At 43.2% G+C, this 18,815-nt stretch overlaps 1 protein-coding gene across 1 annotated transcript in view; it reads left to right on the top strand.

Moving 5' to 3' along the window:
* The first annotated feature begins 4,821 nt into the window (after positions 1-4,821).
* LOC124620147 overlaps positions 4,822-18,815 on the top strand; it is a 30,872-nt gene continuing 16,878 nt past the window's right edge. The window contains 2 exon segments of the mRNA XM_047146852.1: positions 4,822-4,876; positions 14,298-14,521. Coding sequence (XP_047002808.1) covers positions 4,822-4,876; positions 14,298-14,521 — 279 coding nt within the window.

An 18,815-nucleotide genomic window follows, 5' to 3' on the forward strand; every position in this document is an offset into this window, starting at 1 on the left:
GGTATGATCAATATACAAGTTTTATTGGGATCACCATGAAAATTTATGTAGGATGGCAGATTAAATTTACTGTGGCTTCATTCCCTGAATTGCTACGGAATTAAATAGTTTTCATAAACGTTTCCCTTTATGGCCGATCTTAGGTCCGCCACATGTAACACTGCTACGTCTCCTTGGCCACAAACGACTTCTACTTGGTTTCCCTATCATGTAGGTTCTCGTCTGTCTCACTCGCACACTACAGTGCTTAGGCCTCAATAGACAATAGGCGCCTGTGAGTTTCCCCATCTCGTGGTGAATCTGTACCTCTTGTGGCATGCAATCCTGGACGACATGGTTCGTTTCACAGTTCCTATAGGCTGACTCTTTCGGCCATATATTTAAATGAGAGCGCAATGCTCGTTAACTCACAAGTTCCCGTCTTCTTCGGCGAGGTGGTCAGCTGTAAATCCATTACTGGCAGCTTCCGGACTCGGGAAATGAGACGTGAACGGCAGCGGCATCATGGAGGCAGCTCTTGGGTGAGAATCTTGAGTGACTGAATCCTTGTGGAATTTTGGCCAGGCCCAGAAAAACTCACTCAGGGAGAACTGGTCTTGTGTGTTCCATCCACTGCTCAAAATACCACTTGGCGGCAGGATGCAGCCGGCGCTGTTTTTGATCACCATCACATGTCTTGCGGAAGAGAAAAAGGTCACTTTGTCTCGCAATCTCTTGTGACACTTGGTTAGCCTCCTGGTGGGGGATCAGAGCATGACCGTCTGTTCCCCAGAAAACTGTCCCCTGCGCGTTAGGCATCTTCGAAGCATTGATGTAATGTTGGTTGCTCGCGTCACAGGCGATAACCTGGGTACGGTAGTAGGTTAGTGCTTATAACACAGCGAAAGAATGGTGTAGTGTCTGATTACAAGATTAGTGGTGCACATCTTGAGCACGTCCCATAGTGTAAGTATTTAGGGGAAGTACTAAGAAACAATATGTAATGGGTCGATCATGTGAAATCAATATCATAGAAGGCGAATCGAAGAATTACATTTCTTAGAAGAGTTCTGTGAAAGGAAGGTGCACTTATCTAGCTTTAGATCTTAGGATCAAAGTATTTTTACGAGGTGGGTATATAATTACCCTCATTATTCATATCACAATGATTAGATACAACTAAATCCTCTCAAATAGAAGACCGTCTGCAGCTGCTAGGTAATGATACCAATTCTCAGCTTCTGCCTGTAAATTCCTTGCCTTAATCAGGAATAACGCGTTCGCAATTTTCATTTGTGATTTTGAAACCACTTTGCAAGTCTACATCTACGTGATTACTCTGCTGTTCAGAATAAAATGCCTGACGGAGGATTCAACGAACCACCTTCAAGCTGTCTCTCTACCGTTCCACTCTCGAACGGCGCGCGGGAAAAACGAACACTTAATTTTTTCTGTGCGAGCTCTGATTTCTCTAATTTTATCGTGATAGTCATTTCTCCCCATGTAGGTGGGTGCCAGCAGAATGTTTTCGCAATCGGAGGAGAAAACTGGTGATTGAAATTTCATGAGAAGATCCCACCGCAACAAAAAACGCCTTTGTTTTAATGATTGCCACTCCAATTCACGTATCATGTCTGTGGCACTATCTCCCGTATTGCGCGATAATACAAAACGAGCTGTCCTTCTTTGTACTCTTTCGATGTCATCCGTCAGTCCCACCTGATGCGGATCCCACACCGCAAAGCAGTACTCCAGAATAGGGGGCGGGGGGTTGTCAAGTGTAGTGTAAGCAATCTCTTCAGTAAATCTGTTACACCCTCTAAGGGTTCTGCCAATGGATCGCAGTCTTTGGTTTGTTCTACCCACAACATTATCTATGTGATCGTTCCAGTTTAGGTTATTTGCAGTTGTAATCCCTAAGTATTTAGTTGAATTTAAAGCCTTCAGATTTGTGTGACTTATCGCGTAATCGAAACTTTGCGGATTTCGTTTAGTACTCATGTGAATAACTTCGCACTTTTCTTTATTCAGAGTCAACTGCCACTTTTCGTACCATACAGATATCTTATCTAAATCATTTTCCAATTCGTTTTGGTCATCTGATGACTTTACAAGACGGTAAATGACAGCATCATCTGCAAACAATCTAAGACGGCTACTCAGATTGTCTCCTATGTCGTTAATATAGATCAGGAACAATAGGAGGCCTTTAACACTTCCTTGGGTAAAGCCGGATATTACTTCTGTTTTACTCGATGACTTTCCGTCGTGGAACGAAAAATTACTTGCTTTCACATACTGTATCTTTTAAAGCAACCAATGCTGCACAAGATTACGCCATTGTTATGTTCAAATGTGTGTGAATTTCTAAGGGACCAACCTGCTGAGGTCATCGGTCCCTAGGCTTACACACTACTCAAACTAACTTAAAGTAACTTATGCTAAGAACAACACATACACACACCCATGCCCGAGGAAGGAATCGAACCTCCGGCGACGCCATTGTAATAAAGAACAGTTTACCGAAAGTACCACAATGAAAATAAACTGAACAGGATTCTGGAAGTCGCCTGCTAATGGATGTCGCCACTATTCAGTTGATAGAGACGTTATGCACAGTCTATATAAACTATTAAGTCCAACATGAACGGGTCCTAGAATGCGGAAGCTGGAATAGCGCCTATAGGAGATGTATCTTTGCAGGGGACGTGGCGTCGCAGGCGTCTTTCCCCGGCGCTCTGCTGCCCCCGACCGCCTCCGCCGCCGCTGCAGCCGCCGCCGCCGCCCTTCTCCCACCCCCGCTGGGGGCGGCCTTCCCTCTGCTGCCTCTCCCGCTGCCCCTGCTGCGAGACCACGCGCCTGCCACAGGTTTGTCCCTAATCGCCCGTGTTCACGTTACAATACTTTTTCTCTACGCCATTAGTTTTATTCAGTTATTTAGTTTTTATTTGTTGATTTATTTAACATGGCAACATAGGGGCCATCAAACCCTCTCCTAATCTCACCAGAGCATTCTACATATTTTACATTACATATATTACGACAAGCATGTTATACTACATTTAGAAATTAAAAAGCACAGTAGTACAAGTTAAAAACACACATACACAGTTAATATTCGTTCATAATATGTGCAACAATAAACAGAAATCGCGGGGAAATAGTGTTAATTATTAGCGCTAGCAACAAAGGTCATGAGGGAGAGAAGAGGAAGAAGGAGAGAAACTGCAACGTGATAACACACAATTACTGAAGATCGAAGAAATTGGAGTTACTCACATAGAGACCAAAATAGAGAAGCGTAACAGGGGAGAAGATGGGAGCATTGCTTTTACAATTTGATAAAGGGAAAATTGGCCATAAACGCTAATTTTTGAGCAAACTTTATGAGGGTATCCGAAGGAAGTGCTTCAGCTTTGGAACAGGACATTTAATTGTGGGCTGAGTGCAGGGTGGCTTCTTCCGGAGACGGACACCTGCGGCAGTGAAGCAGTTTGTGACTTCTTTTCGTAATACTATAGAGTGGTCATAAAGCGTCGATCCATTTCTGTGATAAAGTGAGCCTATTATTTTTTCAGGATAACAAATAAGAATGCTTATGAAATAAGGATGTCTGGCTGTTGTTAGTGTGCGACTGCGAGATTTTTCTTATCTGGAGGCGCAATAGGTTCTTACCTGGAAATTTCAAGAGGCAGCATCAACAAGAGCAAACATATTGTGACATAACTGCCAATAAGTTCCAAAGAACTGGAAACGCTATCGATGAATCACGCGCAGGGAGGCGTTCTGTAATCATTTAAACAACAAGTTAGACGTGCTAAAATAATCGATTAGAAAGTTTAACACTTTAGACTAAAGAAAAGTGTATACCACAATCACGTGTCCCACAAATTACACCACAAAGATCTCGCGACTAGGCAAGCTGCGTGTTACGATTTGAGAGTAGCTGGACGCAGCGAACACCTTATGCATCTTTTTTTCTAGAGATGTTTGTCTGTGCAGCTGGAGGTGAAAAGGTTTCTTCTCTTGTTACTATTAACTTTTGCCTGGTAGACTCGGCTTACAACAGCCTTCATTGATCTTCTTTCTGACGTAATTTTACTTCCTAGGTAGGTGAAAGATTCGACGGTCTCCGGGGCCCATAGTCAAGTGAGCATGGAGCAACAGAGTTTTGTCTACTCATCACTAAGGCTTTTGTTTTAGCTTTATTGATCTTGATGTTATAGGAAGAGCTGATGGTGCTTTCCATCTAGGCCAGCATCGCTTCTAATTACTCCACATCTTCACTTAACACTGTGGTATCATCTGCAAATCTCGACATATCTATTTCATTATCACGGACTTTAATTCCACCTGTAACTCCTTGTTTCTGGTTGACTTCATCTGTTGCCCTCCGAATATGTCCATAGACTACTACGTAAGTAAGACCTTGCGTTTCGATTATGATGGTACGACAGTTGTTTAATCTCTGATGGCAGGTGCTGGAATTCTTGCACGCTGAGGAGCTTACGAATTAGACGTAGCGTATGGTAGCCTCGTAGCTTGTCTGGCCAGAGCTACTCTCACTGGTCGCACAAATCAGTCAGTGCTTTGCTATGAACAGCTTTGACTGCAACTTCTTTTTCCAGTTCCATGTCATGGATGCCTCACGTTACAAAAAGAAGGTGAATTGATATGCACTAAAAGTAACCCAAGTTTGGGATGAACTGAACCGTCGATATCATCAGTCGACTTTAGCCAATAACATCGTTACAATCTGCGAAATGCAACATGAAAAATTATCTCGTATATCACTTTATAGAACCAGTTCAGAAACTTTCTCCCCTAAATAAGGCTAACGTTATGCACTGTGTGAAAGCTCGCAGCAGAGTAAAGGGAAACGAAGTAGATACGTTGGGTAAGTAAGCAGCGTACACTCGTTTAGTGAGATCATATGATCATATAAAATTAATTGTTGGTAAGGCGGGTACCAGGTTGAGATTCATTGGGAGAGTGCTTAGAAAATGTAGTCCATCAACAAAGGAGGTGGCTTACAAAACACTCGTTCGACCTATACTTGAGTATTGCTCATCAGTGTGGGATCCGTAGCAGATCGGTCTGACGGAGGAGATAGAGAAGATCCAAAGAAGAGCGGCGCGTTTCGTCACAGGGTTATTTGGTAACCGTGATAGCGTTACGGAGATGTTTCATAAACTCAAGTGGCAGACTCTGCAAGAGAGGCGCTCTGCATCGCGGTGTAGCTTGCTCGCCAGGTTTCGAGAGGGTGCGTTTCTGGATGAGGTATCGAATATATTGCTTCCCCCTACTTATACCTCCCGAGGAGATCACGAATGTAAAATTAGAGAGATTAGAGCGCGCACGGAGGCTTTCAGACAGTCGTTCTTCCCGCGAACCATACGCTACTGGAACAGGAAAGGGAGGTAATGACAGTGGCACGTAAAGTGCCCTCCGCCACACACCGTTGGGTGGCTTGCGGAGTATCAATGTAGATGTAGATGAGATAAGATAAAATGCTACTTGACGTTTCCTGAATACTACACTGAAGAGCCAAAAGAAACTTGTACGCCTGCCTAATATCGTGTAGGGCCCCCTTGAGAACGCAAAAGTGCCACAACACGACGTGGCATCAACTCGACTAAAGTCTTAAGTAGTTTTGGAGGGAACTGACACCATGAATTCTTCAGGACTGTCCATAATCCAGTAAGAGTACGACTGGGTGGAGATCTCTTCTGAACAGCACGTTGCAAGACATCTCTGATATGCTCACTAATGTTCATGTCTGGGGAGTTTGGTGACCAGCGGAGGAGTTTAAACTCTGTAGAGTGTGCCTGGAACCACTCTGTAGTAATTCTGGACGTGTGGGGCGTCCCATTGTCCTACTGGAATTGCCCAAGTCCGGCTGAATGCATAATGGACATGAACGGAGGCAAGTGATCAGATAGGATGCTTGCATACGTGTAACCTGTCATAGTCATGTCTAGACGCATAAGGGGTCCGATATCACTCCAACTGCAAACGCCCCACACCATTACAGAGCCCCCACGAGCTTGAACAGTCTCCTGCTGACATGCAGGGTCCACGGATTCATGAGGTTGTCTCCATACCCGTACAGGTCCATCCGTTCGATACAATTTGAAACGAGACTCGTCCGACCAGGCAACATGTTTTCTGCCATCAACATTCCACTGTCGGTGCTGAAGGGCCTAGCCGAGGCGTAAAGTTTTGTGTCGTGCAGTCATCAAGGGTACACGAGCGGGGCTTCGGCTCCGAAAGCCCATATCGTTGATGTTTCGTTGAATGGTTCGCATGCTGACACTTATTGATGGCTCAGCACTGAAATCTGCAGCAGTTTGTAGAAGGGTTGCACTTCTGCCACGTTAAACGATTCTCTTCAGCCGTCATTGGTCTCGTTCTTGCAGGATCTTTCGCCTGCAGGAGCAATGTCGGAGATTTGATGTTTTACCGGATTCCTGATATTCGCGGTACACTCGTGAGATGGTTGTACGGGTCGGCTACCTCGGAAATGCCGTGTCCCATCACTCGTGCGCCATCTGTAACACCACGTTCAAATTCATTTAAATCTTGATAAGCTGCCATTGTAGCAGCAGTAACGGATCTAACAACTGTGCCACACATTTCTTGTCTTATATAGGCGTTACCTGCCGCACCGCCGTATTCTGTCTGTTTACGTATTTCTGTATTTGAATACGCATCCCTATACCAGTTTCTTTGGTGCTTGAGTGTATAAGCACTACAATCAGACCACACTAAAACGAAAGCGTGCACCGGTCATAGGAAATTAAAGGGAGACGCTATGCTGCAGTTGTGCGTAATCTGCCAGCAGGTTCTTGGTATCAAAATTGAAAATACCGTACAAATTGTACAGTGACAATGTCATGCCTTCGATCTAATCACTGGAGATTACGGCAACATTGTACCACCTCAACATAGTTGTTCTTCTTCATGTGAATGCAGCGCTGGGGAAGATAATCACATTTTCTTCAGCAGCGGCAGAAGATATCAAAGAGCCGCGATACTAATGCAGCCTGTGATGTCCTCTGGCAGTGCATTACCAACGGTCATTCAGACTCTTTTAGCGACAGACGACCTAAAACTGTGTAAACTCCTATATGTTTTTATAGCAGAAGGTCATATTAGATTTATAGGAAAAGCTACTTTTTTAATTCTTTTATTTTTTGTTTGCATTACAGTCTAGTAGATGAGTAATAATGCTTTGTGTTATCGTCCCCCCCCCCCCCCTTTATATGAATGAATGTGGTTCAATTTCCTTAGGTCATTGACTTAATTTCAAGTTAAATGATGTAACTGATAATTTTTCTTTAATAGCAGATGTATTGCATGTTTCCTTTTAACAATTTCACCCTCTTAATACACTTAATCTCAGGAAATCATTCTTAGGCTGGCTGTATCGGTACTGTCAAAATTCATTAATAAATAAAAAAAAAACATTATTTCAAAATGGTGACCAGTGACATCATCCGTTCCCAAGGCGCTCAACATATACATCAGAATATGTAAATTCTCAATAATAAATATTGGAGCTACTGGGGCAACGATGGAAAATTAGGTATTTTGTGCTGGGGCAAGCTAAAAATCTGAAATAACAGACACAAAATCACGAAAAAATGCATACATCGAAACAACCTGAGAAACGCGATTCAACGGTCGTTTTCAATCACGCAATAAAAAAACACAAAATTTGCGCGTACCAATTACAGCTGGTATCTAAAACAGCACTTGATCAATCTACGTCAAATGAAAAGGCCGATGCTAATACAGCTAACCAAAAGGCAATAGAACTACAAAAAGCTATATCAATATAGATAGCCAAAATCGCAGAAATTAACAAAACACGATATCGAAAACGTCAGATATAAGTAAATTGAAAAGGCCGATACCAACACAGAAAGCCGAAAAAGGCACCAAGCAGTAACTGCGGTTCGGTATCGAAAATATTGTTTCAAAATGGCTCTGAGCACTATAGGACTTAACATCTGAGGTCATCAGTCCCCTAGTCTTAGAACTACTTAAACCTAACTAACCTAAGGACATCACACACATCCATGCCCGAGGTAGGATTCGAACCTGCGACCGTAGCGGTCGTGCGGATCCAGACTGCAGCACCTAGAACCGCTCGGCCACACTGGCCGGCAAATATTGTTTATTGTACCACTCTGAACTGTGTTGACCTCTCCCAACTCAACTAATTCTGGTACGTCTCGGTACATTACTTCCCATTATCAGTATTAATTTCGTAGTCATCGAACTACCAGCTTTACTTATTTCAGTGATATTAATGTTATTATTTACTGAATCGTTTTAATTTCATTGCGTTGCAGATTCGCTCTTACTTGAGAAAAAAAAAGTGTCGAGAGGAAGATGTATTCATAATAAAATTCTGAGTTCACGGAAATTGTAATTACTGTTTATTTCGCTTTCTATGACAACCAAAATAATGTTTAAGCTCTGACGTCACTCGCCAAAGCACCACTATGTCGCGGCTAAAAGTAGACGGGCGGTACGGAAGACTAAAGACGACTCAAAAAATGGATGCATTTATGCATTAAAACCAACAAAAATATGTTATAAAATTCCATAAAATATGCACTACAATGTGGGAGATATGCACAAATGACGTTTAACGTACGACAACAGAGCTGTGCTCTACATCTACATCTATACTCCGCGAGCCACCTTACGGTGTGTGGCGGAGGGTACTTATTGTACCACTATCTGATCCCCCCTTCCCTGTTCCATTCACGAATTGTGCGTGGGAAGAACGACTGCTTGTAAGTCTCCGTATTTGCTCTAATTTCTCGGATCTTTTCGTTGTGATCATTACGCGAGATATATGTGGGCGGTAGTAATATGTTGCCCATCTCTTCCCGGAATGTGCTCTCTCGTAATTTCGATAATAAACCTCTCCGTATTGCGTAACGCCTTTCTTGAAGTGTCCGCCACTGGAGCTTGTTCAGCATCTCCGTAACGCTCTCGCGCTGACTAAATGTCCCCATGACGAATCGCGCTGCTTTTCGCTGGATCATGTCTATCTCTTCTATTAATCCAACCTGGTAAGGGTCCCATACTGATGAGCAATACTCAAGAATCGGACGAACAAGCGTTTTGTAAGCTACTTCTTTCGTCGATGAGTCACATTTTCTTAGAATTCTTCCTATGAATCTCAACCTGGCGCCTGCTTTTCCCACTATTTGTTTTATGTGATCATTCCACTTCAGATCGCTCCGGATAGTAACTCCTAAGTATTTTACAGTCGTTACCGCTTCCAATGATTTACCACCTATGGCATAATCGTACTGGAATGGATTTCTGCCCCTATGTATGCGCATGTTCGGCGCTGAACAGCAAAATCAAAACTGGGGAGGCAGGTTTTGATCGACACACATGCTGTGTCGCGTTCTTCGCCCTTTGGCATGTGGCGTATCGTTTTTGCTCATAGCACTGTGCACAAACTCATGCTGAAACCTTACAGAGTAGCTGTAGTGCGTAGACGGAACAATTCAGGTATTGTTGCACAACGTCAGTATTGGAGTCTGTGCATCGCAGAGAGGTTTATCCAAAAATTGGATGGTTCCTATCAATAAAAAAACCATCGTAATATCATGACAGACTTATCAGCATTATCCTATATGAAATGGACGTACGTATGTTCGTCAGGCCGAAGACTTGTTTGATACAGCTCTCCGTGTGTCTCTATCCAGTGCAAGACTCTTCATCTCCGAATAACTATTGCAACGTACATCCTTCTGAACCCGTTTACTGTATTCACCTCTTGGTTTCTCTCTTTGATTTTTACCCCCACACTTCCGTCCAACAGTACGTTGGTAATCCCTTAGCGTCTCAGAATGTGCCTTATCAACCGATCCCTTCTTCTAGTCAGGTTGTGCCACAGATTTCTTTTCTCCCCAGTTCTATCAAGTACCTCCTCATTAGTTATGTGGTCTACCCGCCTAGTCTTCAGCATTCTTCTGTAGCATCACATTTCAAAAGCTTCTGTTCTTTTCTTATCTAAACTGTTTATCGTCCATGTTTCACTTCCATACATGGCTACGCTCAGTACAAATACTTTCAGGAAAGACTTCCTAACATTTCAACCTTTACTCGACACTCAAAAATATCTCTTCTTTAGAGTCGCCTATCTTGCCATTACCAGTCTGCATTGTATATCCTCCCTACTTCGACCATCATCAGTTATTTTGCTTCCCAAATAGCAAAATTCATCCACTACTTTCAGAGTCTCCTTTCCTAAACTAATTCCCTCAGCTTCACCTGATTTAATTCGACTACATTCCACTATCCCTTGTTTTGATTTTCTTCATCTTGTATCAACCTTTCAAGGCGCTGTCCATTCCGTTCAACTACCCTTCCAAGTCCTTTGCTGTCTCTGACAAAATTACAATGTCAGCGGCAAACGTCAAAGTTTATTCCTTCTCCAAATTTTTCTGTGGTTTCCCTTACAGCTTGCTCAATGCACAGGGTAAAAAACATTGGGGATAGGCTACAACCCTGTCTCACTCCTTTCTCAATCATTGCTTTCTTTTCATGCCCTCGACTGCCATCTGGTAGAAGCCAACTTTTCATTCCCCGAATTTTACCCCTGCTACCTTCAGTCTACAAACGTTATAAACGTAGGTTTGCCTTTGCTTAGCCTCTTTTCTAAGAGATGTTTGGAAATTATTTCCAGCGGTTAGTTCATGAGCCCACGCGAATAGTAAATGGTTGTGAAAATACACTTGACCTCTTAGCAACAAATAATCCTGAGCTAATAACGAGCATCAAAACGGATACAGGGATTAGTGAACACAGGGTTGTCGTTGCGAGATTGAATATTGTAACCCCCAAATCCTCCAAAAATAAACGAAAAATATACCTATTCTAAAAATCAGATGAAAATTCACTTGACATTTCCTGAGAGATGATCTCCACTCCTTCCAAATTAATAATATAAGTGTAGACCAGATGTGGCTCGAATTCGGAGAAATAGTATCGGCAGCGATTGAGAGATTTATACCAAATAAATTAACAAACGACGGAGCTGATCCTCTCTGGTACCCAAAACGGGTGAGAACACTGTTGCAGAAACAACGAAACAAACATGCCAAATTTAAACAGACGCAAAATCCCCAAGATTAGCGATCGTTTACAGAGGCTCGAAATTTAGAGCGGACTTCAATGCGAGATGCTTATAACAGTTTCCACAGCGAAACTTTGTTTCGAAACCAGGCAGAAAATCCAAAGAGATTCTGGTCGTATGTGAAGTATGTTAGCGGAAAGAAACAATCAATGCCTTCTCTGTGCGATAGCAATGGAGATACTATCGAAGACAGTGCTGCCAAAGCAGAGTTACTAAACACAGCCTTTCGAAATGCCTTCATAAAAGAGGACGAAGTAAATATTCCAGAATTTGAATAAAGAACAGCTGCCAACATGAGTAACATAGAAGTAAATATGCTCGGAGTAATGGAGCAACTTAAATCACTTAATAAAAGCAAGTCTTCTGGTCCAGACTGTATACTAATCAGGTTCCTTTCAGAGTATGCTGGAAAGTAGCACAGGTCACACCAATATTCAAGAAAGGTAGTAGGAGTATTCCACTTAATAACAGGCCCATATCGTTAACGTCGATATGTAGCAGGATTTAACATATATTGTGTTCGAACATTATGAACTACCTCGAAGAAAACTGTCTATGACACACAGTCAAACATCGTTCTTATGAAACACAACTAGCTCTCTATTTGCATGAGGTTTTGAGTGCTATTGACAAGGGATTTCAGATCGACTCCGTGCTCCTGGATTTCCGGAAGGATTTTGACACTTTACCACACAAGCGACTTGTAGAGAAATTGCGTACTTATGGTATGTCGTCTCAGTTATGGGACTGGATTTGTGATTTCCTGTCAGAGAGTTCATAGTTCGTAGTAACTGATGGAAAGTCATCGAGTAAAACGGAAGTGATTTCTGGCGTTCCCCAAGGTAGTGTTATAAACCCTTTGCTGTTCCTTATCTATATACGAGAGTTATTCGCAAAGTAAGGAACGATCGGTCGCGAAATAGGATACCACAGTGAAAATCCGATGAAGTTTTGCACAGGTGTGTTGGGCAGTCTCTCTAGTATGCCTGTCGATCGCGTTACGTCGTTCTTTTTAGTTCTGAGGACTTAGGGAGCACATAAACTTACCTCCCACCAAGTACGAGGGCCTGGTGAGAAATTTCGCCTGAAGCTATGCAGCCAACATTACATAACTGCCGTGCGTTTTCTTCTTAAAGATAATTCTCAGCGGCAGATTACCCACAATACAGCCCGTAATTGTCTCCTTCTGAGTTTCATCTCTGCCCACATGAACCACTGGCTATGAAGACAAGATTTTGGCACAGACAACGACCTGTAGGGCAGCGTAGAGAATTGGCGGAAAGCACTGGCGGCTGCCTTCTATAACGAGGGTATTGGAAAGTTGGTACAACGCTACCACAAACGTCTAAGTCGTATCGGCGACTATGGAGATAAGTAGCTGGAAGTTGTAGCTAACTGTTGCAAATAAAACAGTTTTGATTGCCACTGTGGTTTTCACTTCGCGACCTACCGCTCCTTACTTTCGGAATAGCCCTTGTAAACGATTTGGGAGACAATCTGAGCAGCCCTGTTAAGTTGTTTGCAGATGACACTGTCGTTTATCGACGAAAAAAGTGGTCAGAAGATCAAATGAAATTGAAAAACGATTTAGAAAAGTTATCTGAATGGTGTGAAAATTGGTAGTTGACACTAAATAACGAAAAGTGTGAAGTCATCCACATGAGTGCTTAAAGGGAATTCGTTATCTTCGGTTACACGATAAATCAGTCAAATCTAAAGGCCGTAAATTCAACTAAATAGCTAGGTATTACAGTTACGAACAACTTAAATTGGAAGGAAAACATAGAAAATGTTGTGGGGGAAGGCTAAGCAAATACTGCATTTTATTGGCAGGACACGTAGAAAATGTAACAGATCTACTAAGGAGACTGCCTACACTACGCTTGTCCGTCCTCTGTTAGAACACTGCTGCGCAGTGTGGGATCCTTACCATCTAGGACTGACGGAGTACATCGAAAAAGTTCAAAGAAGGGCAGCACGTTTTGTATCATTGCGAAATATGGGAAAGAGAGTCACTGGAATGATACAGGATTTGGGGTGGGCATCATTAAAAGAAAGGCGTTTTTCGTTGCCACGGAATCTTCTCACGAAATTCCAATCACCAATTTTCTCCTCCGGATGCGAAAATATTTTGTTGCCACCGCCCTACATAGGTCTTGAATTGTAGCAAATGGTCTCCAAGTAGTCGAACATGTATAGGACCCAGTTCATTCCATGTGAACACAGTACACACCATTATGGAGCTATCACCAGCTTGTTGACAACTGGGGTCTATGCCTTCGTGGGGTCTGCGCCTCACTCGAATCCTACTTTTTTTTGCGGAAATATGATGTGAAATGTGTTTTTCGACCACCTTCTAAGATTAAGGCCCTGTTGGCGTCCGTAAAAGATGATCTTGGTTTGCGTAAGCTGGGGTCTATCGTATTTCTTGCAGTTGTGGCATGTCATATATTCGTCAGACTATCAGGACTGTGGAAGACCGGTGTATTGAACATAAGCACCACACACGCTTACAACAGCCGAGCAAATCCGCTATTGCAGAACATTGCCTTGACACCGGTCATCCTATGGAATACAACAACACGGAGATTCTGGCTTGCACGTCAAGCTATTGGGATAGTGTTATTAAGGAAGCTGTTGAAATCAGACTATCAAGCAACCTTATTAACAGAGATGGTGTATTTTGTTTAAATGCTGCTTGGAATCCTGCTCTGTCTCTCATCAAAAAACAGACGGACAGAATTAGTGCTACCTTACGTGTTGATTAATAGTAACCATCGATATTCCTGATGTTGGTTATCTTTGGTTGTGTTGACACCTGTTGTGTGTGTGGTGTCTTCCTTGTTTCTCCTCTATGAACCGAGGTATTAAATTTGCTTGCACATTTTCTCTTCCTTGCATTTGTGCCTTGAGAATGGCAGGGTGTGCTCCTGTCGAAATATCGGAGGTGTTCGACGACGTCACCCGGCAGCAGACCCGTAAGTTATTTGAATAACAATAATAAATCCACCTTTCGTCTGACCTGAGAATGTGGATACTCTCAACAGCTATTTCTCCGAATCCCAGCATGGCAGAGCAGTGGCTGCTGGGACTGGCCAGCTTGCACGCGACGCACGGACTGACGGAGCGTGTCGCTGTGTTGCAGGCGACAAGCCGTGGCCGGCGCTGCTGCCGCGCTCGCTGGGCCCCGCGGTTGGCGGCGTGGGCGTCGGGGTGGCGGTGGGGGTGGGCGGCACACCCCGCAGGCCCCGCAGCGAGAAGCGGCCCATCCCGGACGACCAGAAGGACGAGAAATACTTCGAGCGCCGCAAGAGGAACAACCAGGCCGCCAAGAAGTCGCGTGACGCGCGCAAGGTCCGCGAGGACCAGGTACGCCACGGCCTCTCTCTCTCTCGCTCTCTCTCTCTCTCTCTCTCTCTCTCTCCCTCCCTCTCTCTGCTTCTCTCTTCTCTATCTATCTCTCCCCTCCTTCTGCAAACGTAAGTGTCCGGGAGGGGATGGTGGCGGTATGAGGGATCACAAAATATGCACGGTTTATGCATTACAAAATTCCTATGCATTTCTACCGACGATTACCTGGGATTCCACTAAACTGCAGACTTAGGCATGCTGAGCGAGACGGTAAATACAATGGCTTTAGCAACCTCTGTGTAATTTGGCTTTAAAGACATAGCCACTGTCCACTTCACCACTTGGGGTGTTCATTGAAATATCTCGAAAAGAACACATCGGTACCAAACAATTTATAACTAAAATCTGTTTGTCTCGAAGGGGGATATACAGTAACACCAAACTCGAGCTCCATCCCCCCTCCCCCCAACCTTTGCGTGTTGGGGAGGTGGGGGGGGGGGGGGTTCGAAAATGGCTCTGAGCACTATGCGACTTAACTTCTGAGGTCATCAGTCGCCTAGAACTTAGAACTAATTAAACCTAACTAACCTAAGGACATCACACACATCCATGCCCGAGGCAGGATTCGAACCTGCGACCGTAGCAGTCCCGCGGTTCCGGACTGAGCGCCTGGAACCGCTAGACCACCGCGGCCGGCCGGAGGGGGGGGGGGGGGGGGCAACCTTGAAATTTTAAAATTTTCAATGGGAACATCTATTTTTTATTGCAGATTCTGAGTCTACATGAAAAACACGTCAATTTCGTCTGATATATTTCACGACAGATGGTGCTGTAATCTGAAAAATCAAAAAATGGTTCAAATGGCTCTAAGCACTATGGGACTTAACATCTGAGGCCATCAGTCCCCTAGACTTAGAACTACTTAAACCTAACTAACCTAAAGACATCACAGATATCCATGCCCGAGGCAGGATTCGAACCTGCGACCGTAGCAGCAGCGCGGTTCCGGACTGAAGCGCCTAGAACAGCTCGGTCGCAGCGGCCGGCGAAAAATCAAAATGGGTTGAAAATCGTATGTTTCAAATTGCTACCAAACGTCACCTCCACGCTACGAAGGTAGGACAGGTAATTGTTTGATAACTTTTAACGGGAAATCCTTTTCTCAACGTTGTATTTGAAGAATGGATCAACATGCGTATTGAAGTTGAAAGTCAAACATTTGAACACTTACTATAACTGCGACAAAACATTCCGATACGTGAGAGGCAAAGGGACTCACATTAATAAAGCACCCATTGTGAACAGAAAACTAAAACGCCTACGTTGTTGTTCACGAGTAGCGCTGAAAGTAATTTCTGACTTAGTCTTAAACGAGTCAATGAGTTTTTTTTCTGATCGCACTGCACTGCCTTTTATGAGAAGTCGTAGTTTGCTACACGGTCACAGTGGTGCGTCGGGCAATCCCCTTTTCGTTTTGTCGGAGGAATACAACATTGAGAATGGGTTTCCTCATCAAAACTTATGAAATAATTACCTGTCCTACCCTCGCAGGGTGGTGGTGGTGGTGGGGGGGGGGGGGAGGGTTAATTCAAGTGTCATTGGAAAGCCTTTTGAAATGCGATTTTGTACCCATTTTTATTTGACAAAACTTGTGTATTTTTTCCGTAGAATTGGAATGTGCAATTAAAATGGGCGTCTTCATTTAAGATCTCAGAGTTTCCCCGTCCCCCTCCCCCACACAAACAAACACGAGATGGTCTATGGGGTCGTGTTTGGTATCACTGGAGATCCCCCTCCGAGACAAACAAATTTTAATTATAAATTGTTTGAATCCGATGTGTAGTTTCCGAGATATTTCAATACCTTCAAATAAACTGAACGCCCTGCACAACACCAGAAAGAAAACAAAACAAAATTTTACTTATAACAATAACTGACATAAACCAGACTCTGAACAGTCTACATAGACATTGTCATTGTTGATCCTCCACACACCCAAACTCACATAAACAAGCTGCATTCAGAGCTTCCTTCTGCAGAGGGCAGAGCACATAAATTCCCACTTAGTGCTGCAACTATGAGAAAGACATGAACATAATCAGACACGTAAGAATGACTACCATGAATATGAGTCAGATGCACTTTCACAACACTTAGGAAAAAAAGCAAACAAACTGACCTGGCCAGCGCGCACAGCAACATACAAATCCTTATTGTGTAACAACACCTTATTTATGGGTCATTTAGACAAAACAGCCAAGCTGTTGAAAAACACCAATATCAGACTCAATTTTGCCGCCACTAACGAAAAGAACGAAACTGGTGCATCTCATCTCACAACCAGACGAGAAACCGAGCAATAAGTCAACAATTAACAAAGAGACATGCTGTCGTTGTAACAACTACTACAGTGGCCAAATGGGCAGAAATTTGAAAATCCCGTTTTAAGGATTACATTGCCTGTTTCAGACTAGATAAAGCCAGCAGAGATCAGCTACAGCGAATCACATAGACAAGACACCCTGACGCAATAGATAATCATTTTAAAGCACTGCACACTTTAGAGAAGAGTTAAAAATGGATGTCTCGGAAGAAATGCAAATATTCAGCCGTGGCCAAAACTGGAAAAACGAGATCCTAAACGAAATTTAAGCTGTGTAAAACTCACATTTCCTCACCAACTTCAGTTCACAACTTTTAAAACAGAGATGCAACATGCGGTCATGGAGCTACGAATCCTGCAGTTCAGATGACATGGCTGCATGATAATGTATGAAACTGGGCAGACGAGGATAACTTTGATTCAAAGATAAGTTACTGAAAGTCGATTCTACCTGGCAATTTCAGGTTCAGTTTGGGTGATTTCCCTCATTCATCTTGTCGAATCCTAGGTTACATTTAACCCAAAAAACGTATCTTTCAAAACACTTTTTGTTCGAATTTCATTATTCCTGCAATATTAAAAACTTCTAGAAAATAGTTAATTAAAGTATCTAGATGTGAATTTACGTAAGAACATACAGTGTATAAGATTACATCATTTGCGAAGCGCAAAATTTTGTATTTCTGAACATTTAAAGCATGTTGCCGATCTCTGCATCAGTTTGAAATCTTATTAAAATCTGACTGAATATTTGCACAGATTTTTCAGACAGCACTTCATTATAGATAACTGCGCCGTCTGCGAAAAGTCTGAAGCCGTTATTAATATTGTTTTTCAGGTCATTAGTGACGCATCATGAACAGCAAGGGTCTCAACAGATTTCCGTGGAGCACATCTAAAATTATTTCTATCTCTGTCGACGACTCTCCATCCAAGATAACATGCTGCGTCCTCCTTACGAGAAATTCTCAATCCAGTCACCAACTTAGTTCCATTCCCGCAAACCATTAACGAATACAGCGAGTGAAGAACAGCGGCATTCCTTATCAGACAGATCAAAAGTGTTCCAAACACAGGCAGCGACAGAGATGTTGCAACTGTTGCGCAGATCGTGTGTCATGTTGCAATAAAATACTTGAAACCAATGATTCAAGGCAATCTGATATAACTGCAACCAAAGATGATAATGTGGGAATTTATGGATGTGATGCTTTAATGACGGGCGATGCCTCGCCGTGTGTAACGTAGGTGGCATAAAAGTTGTCATCGTACCATCCTTTCCCCTGGCGATTTCTGTTGAACGGACTACTCATAAGTGGTCGAAAAGGAATTTCGTTCTGATGAAAACTTGCGACACACTGCGTACGAGCGATTGCGCAGTGTCCGAAACGAATTCCTTTCTAGCTTAACTTTCCACTGCTGTTCACCTGTATTAAATACATGTTTATCCATATTTCGGTCATACTGAATTTACGACTACAAATAATATAAAAGGCAAATTAAAACAATTGTCTCCGTGTCACTATTATTAGGTTTACACCCTCCATAGCTAGTTATCTTTCTTACGCTTCGTTTCACTGCTAATTAGATATCACTTGTTACCATAATGTGTTACTCTAGTCGTGTAACGTAAACGATTACAGAGCTACTTACAAAATATCACAACAAAAACACACTACTGGTCGTTGTGCACTGACGGAAAAAAATTGCAACACCGAGAAGGAGCTGTGCGACATAGACGAAAGTTGGTCGGCGTGTTTCTACATCTGAAAGATGATGTCTATTTAGATTTCACGCCAGTCGCATAAAGTGATGCTATAGTTCAATTCTTTTATCTTGGCGGCTCGCGCATGCCCGCCTAGACGCGGGAGATTGCTGCGTTGCCAGTTGCACACGACGCACGCGCCAAGAGAAGCAGCGCCATAGTAT

This window comes from Schistocerca americana, chromosome 1, assembly GCF_021461395.2.
Source record: "Schistocerca americana isolate TAMUIC-IGC-003095 chromosome 1, iqSchAmer2.1, whole genome shotgun sequence".
NCBI classification, from domain to species: domain Eukaryota; kingdom Metazoa; phylum Arthropoda; class Insecta; order Orthoptera; family Acrididae; genus Schistocerca; species Schistocerca americana.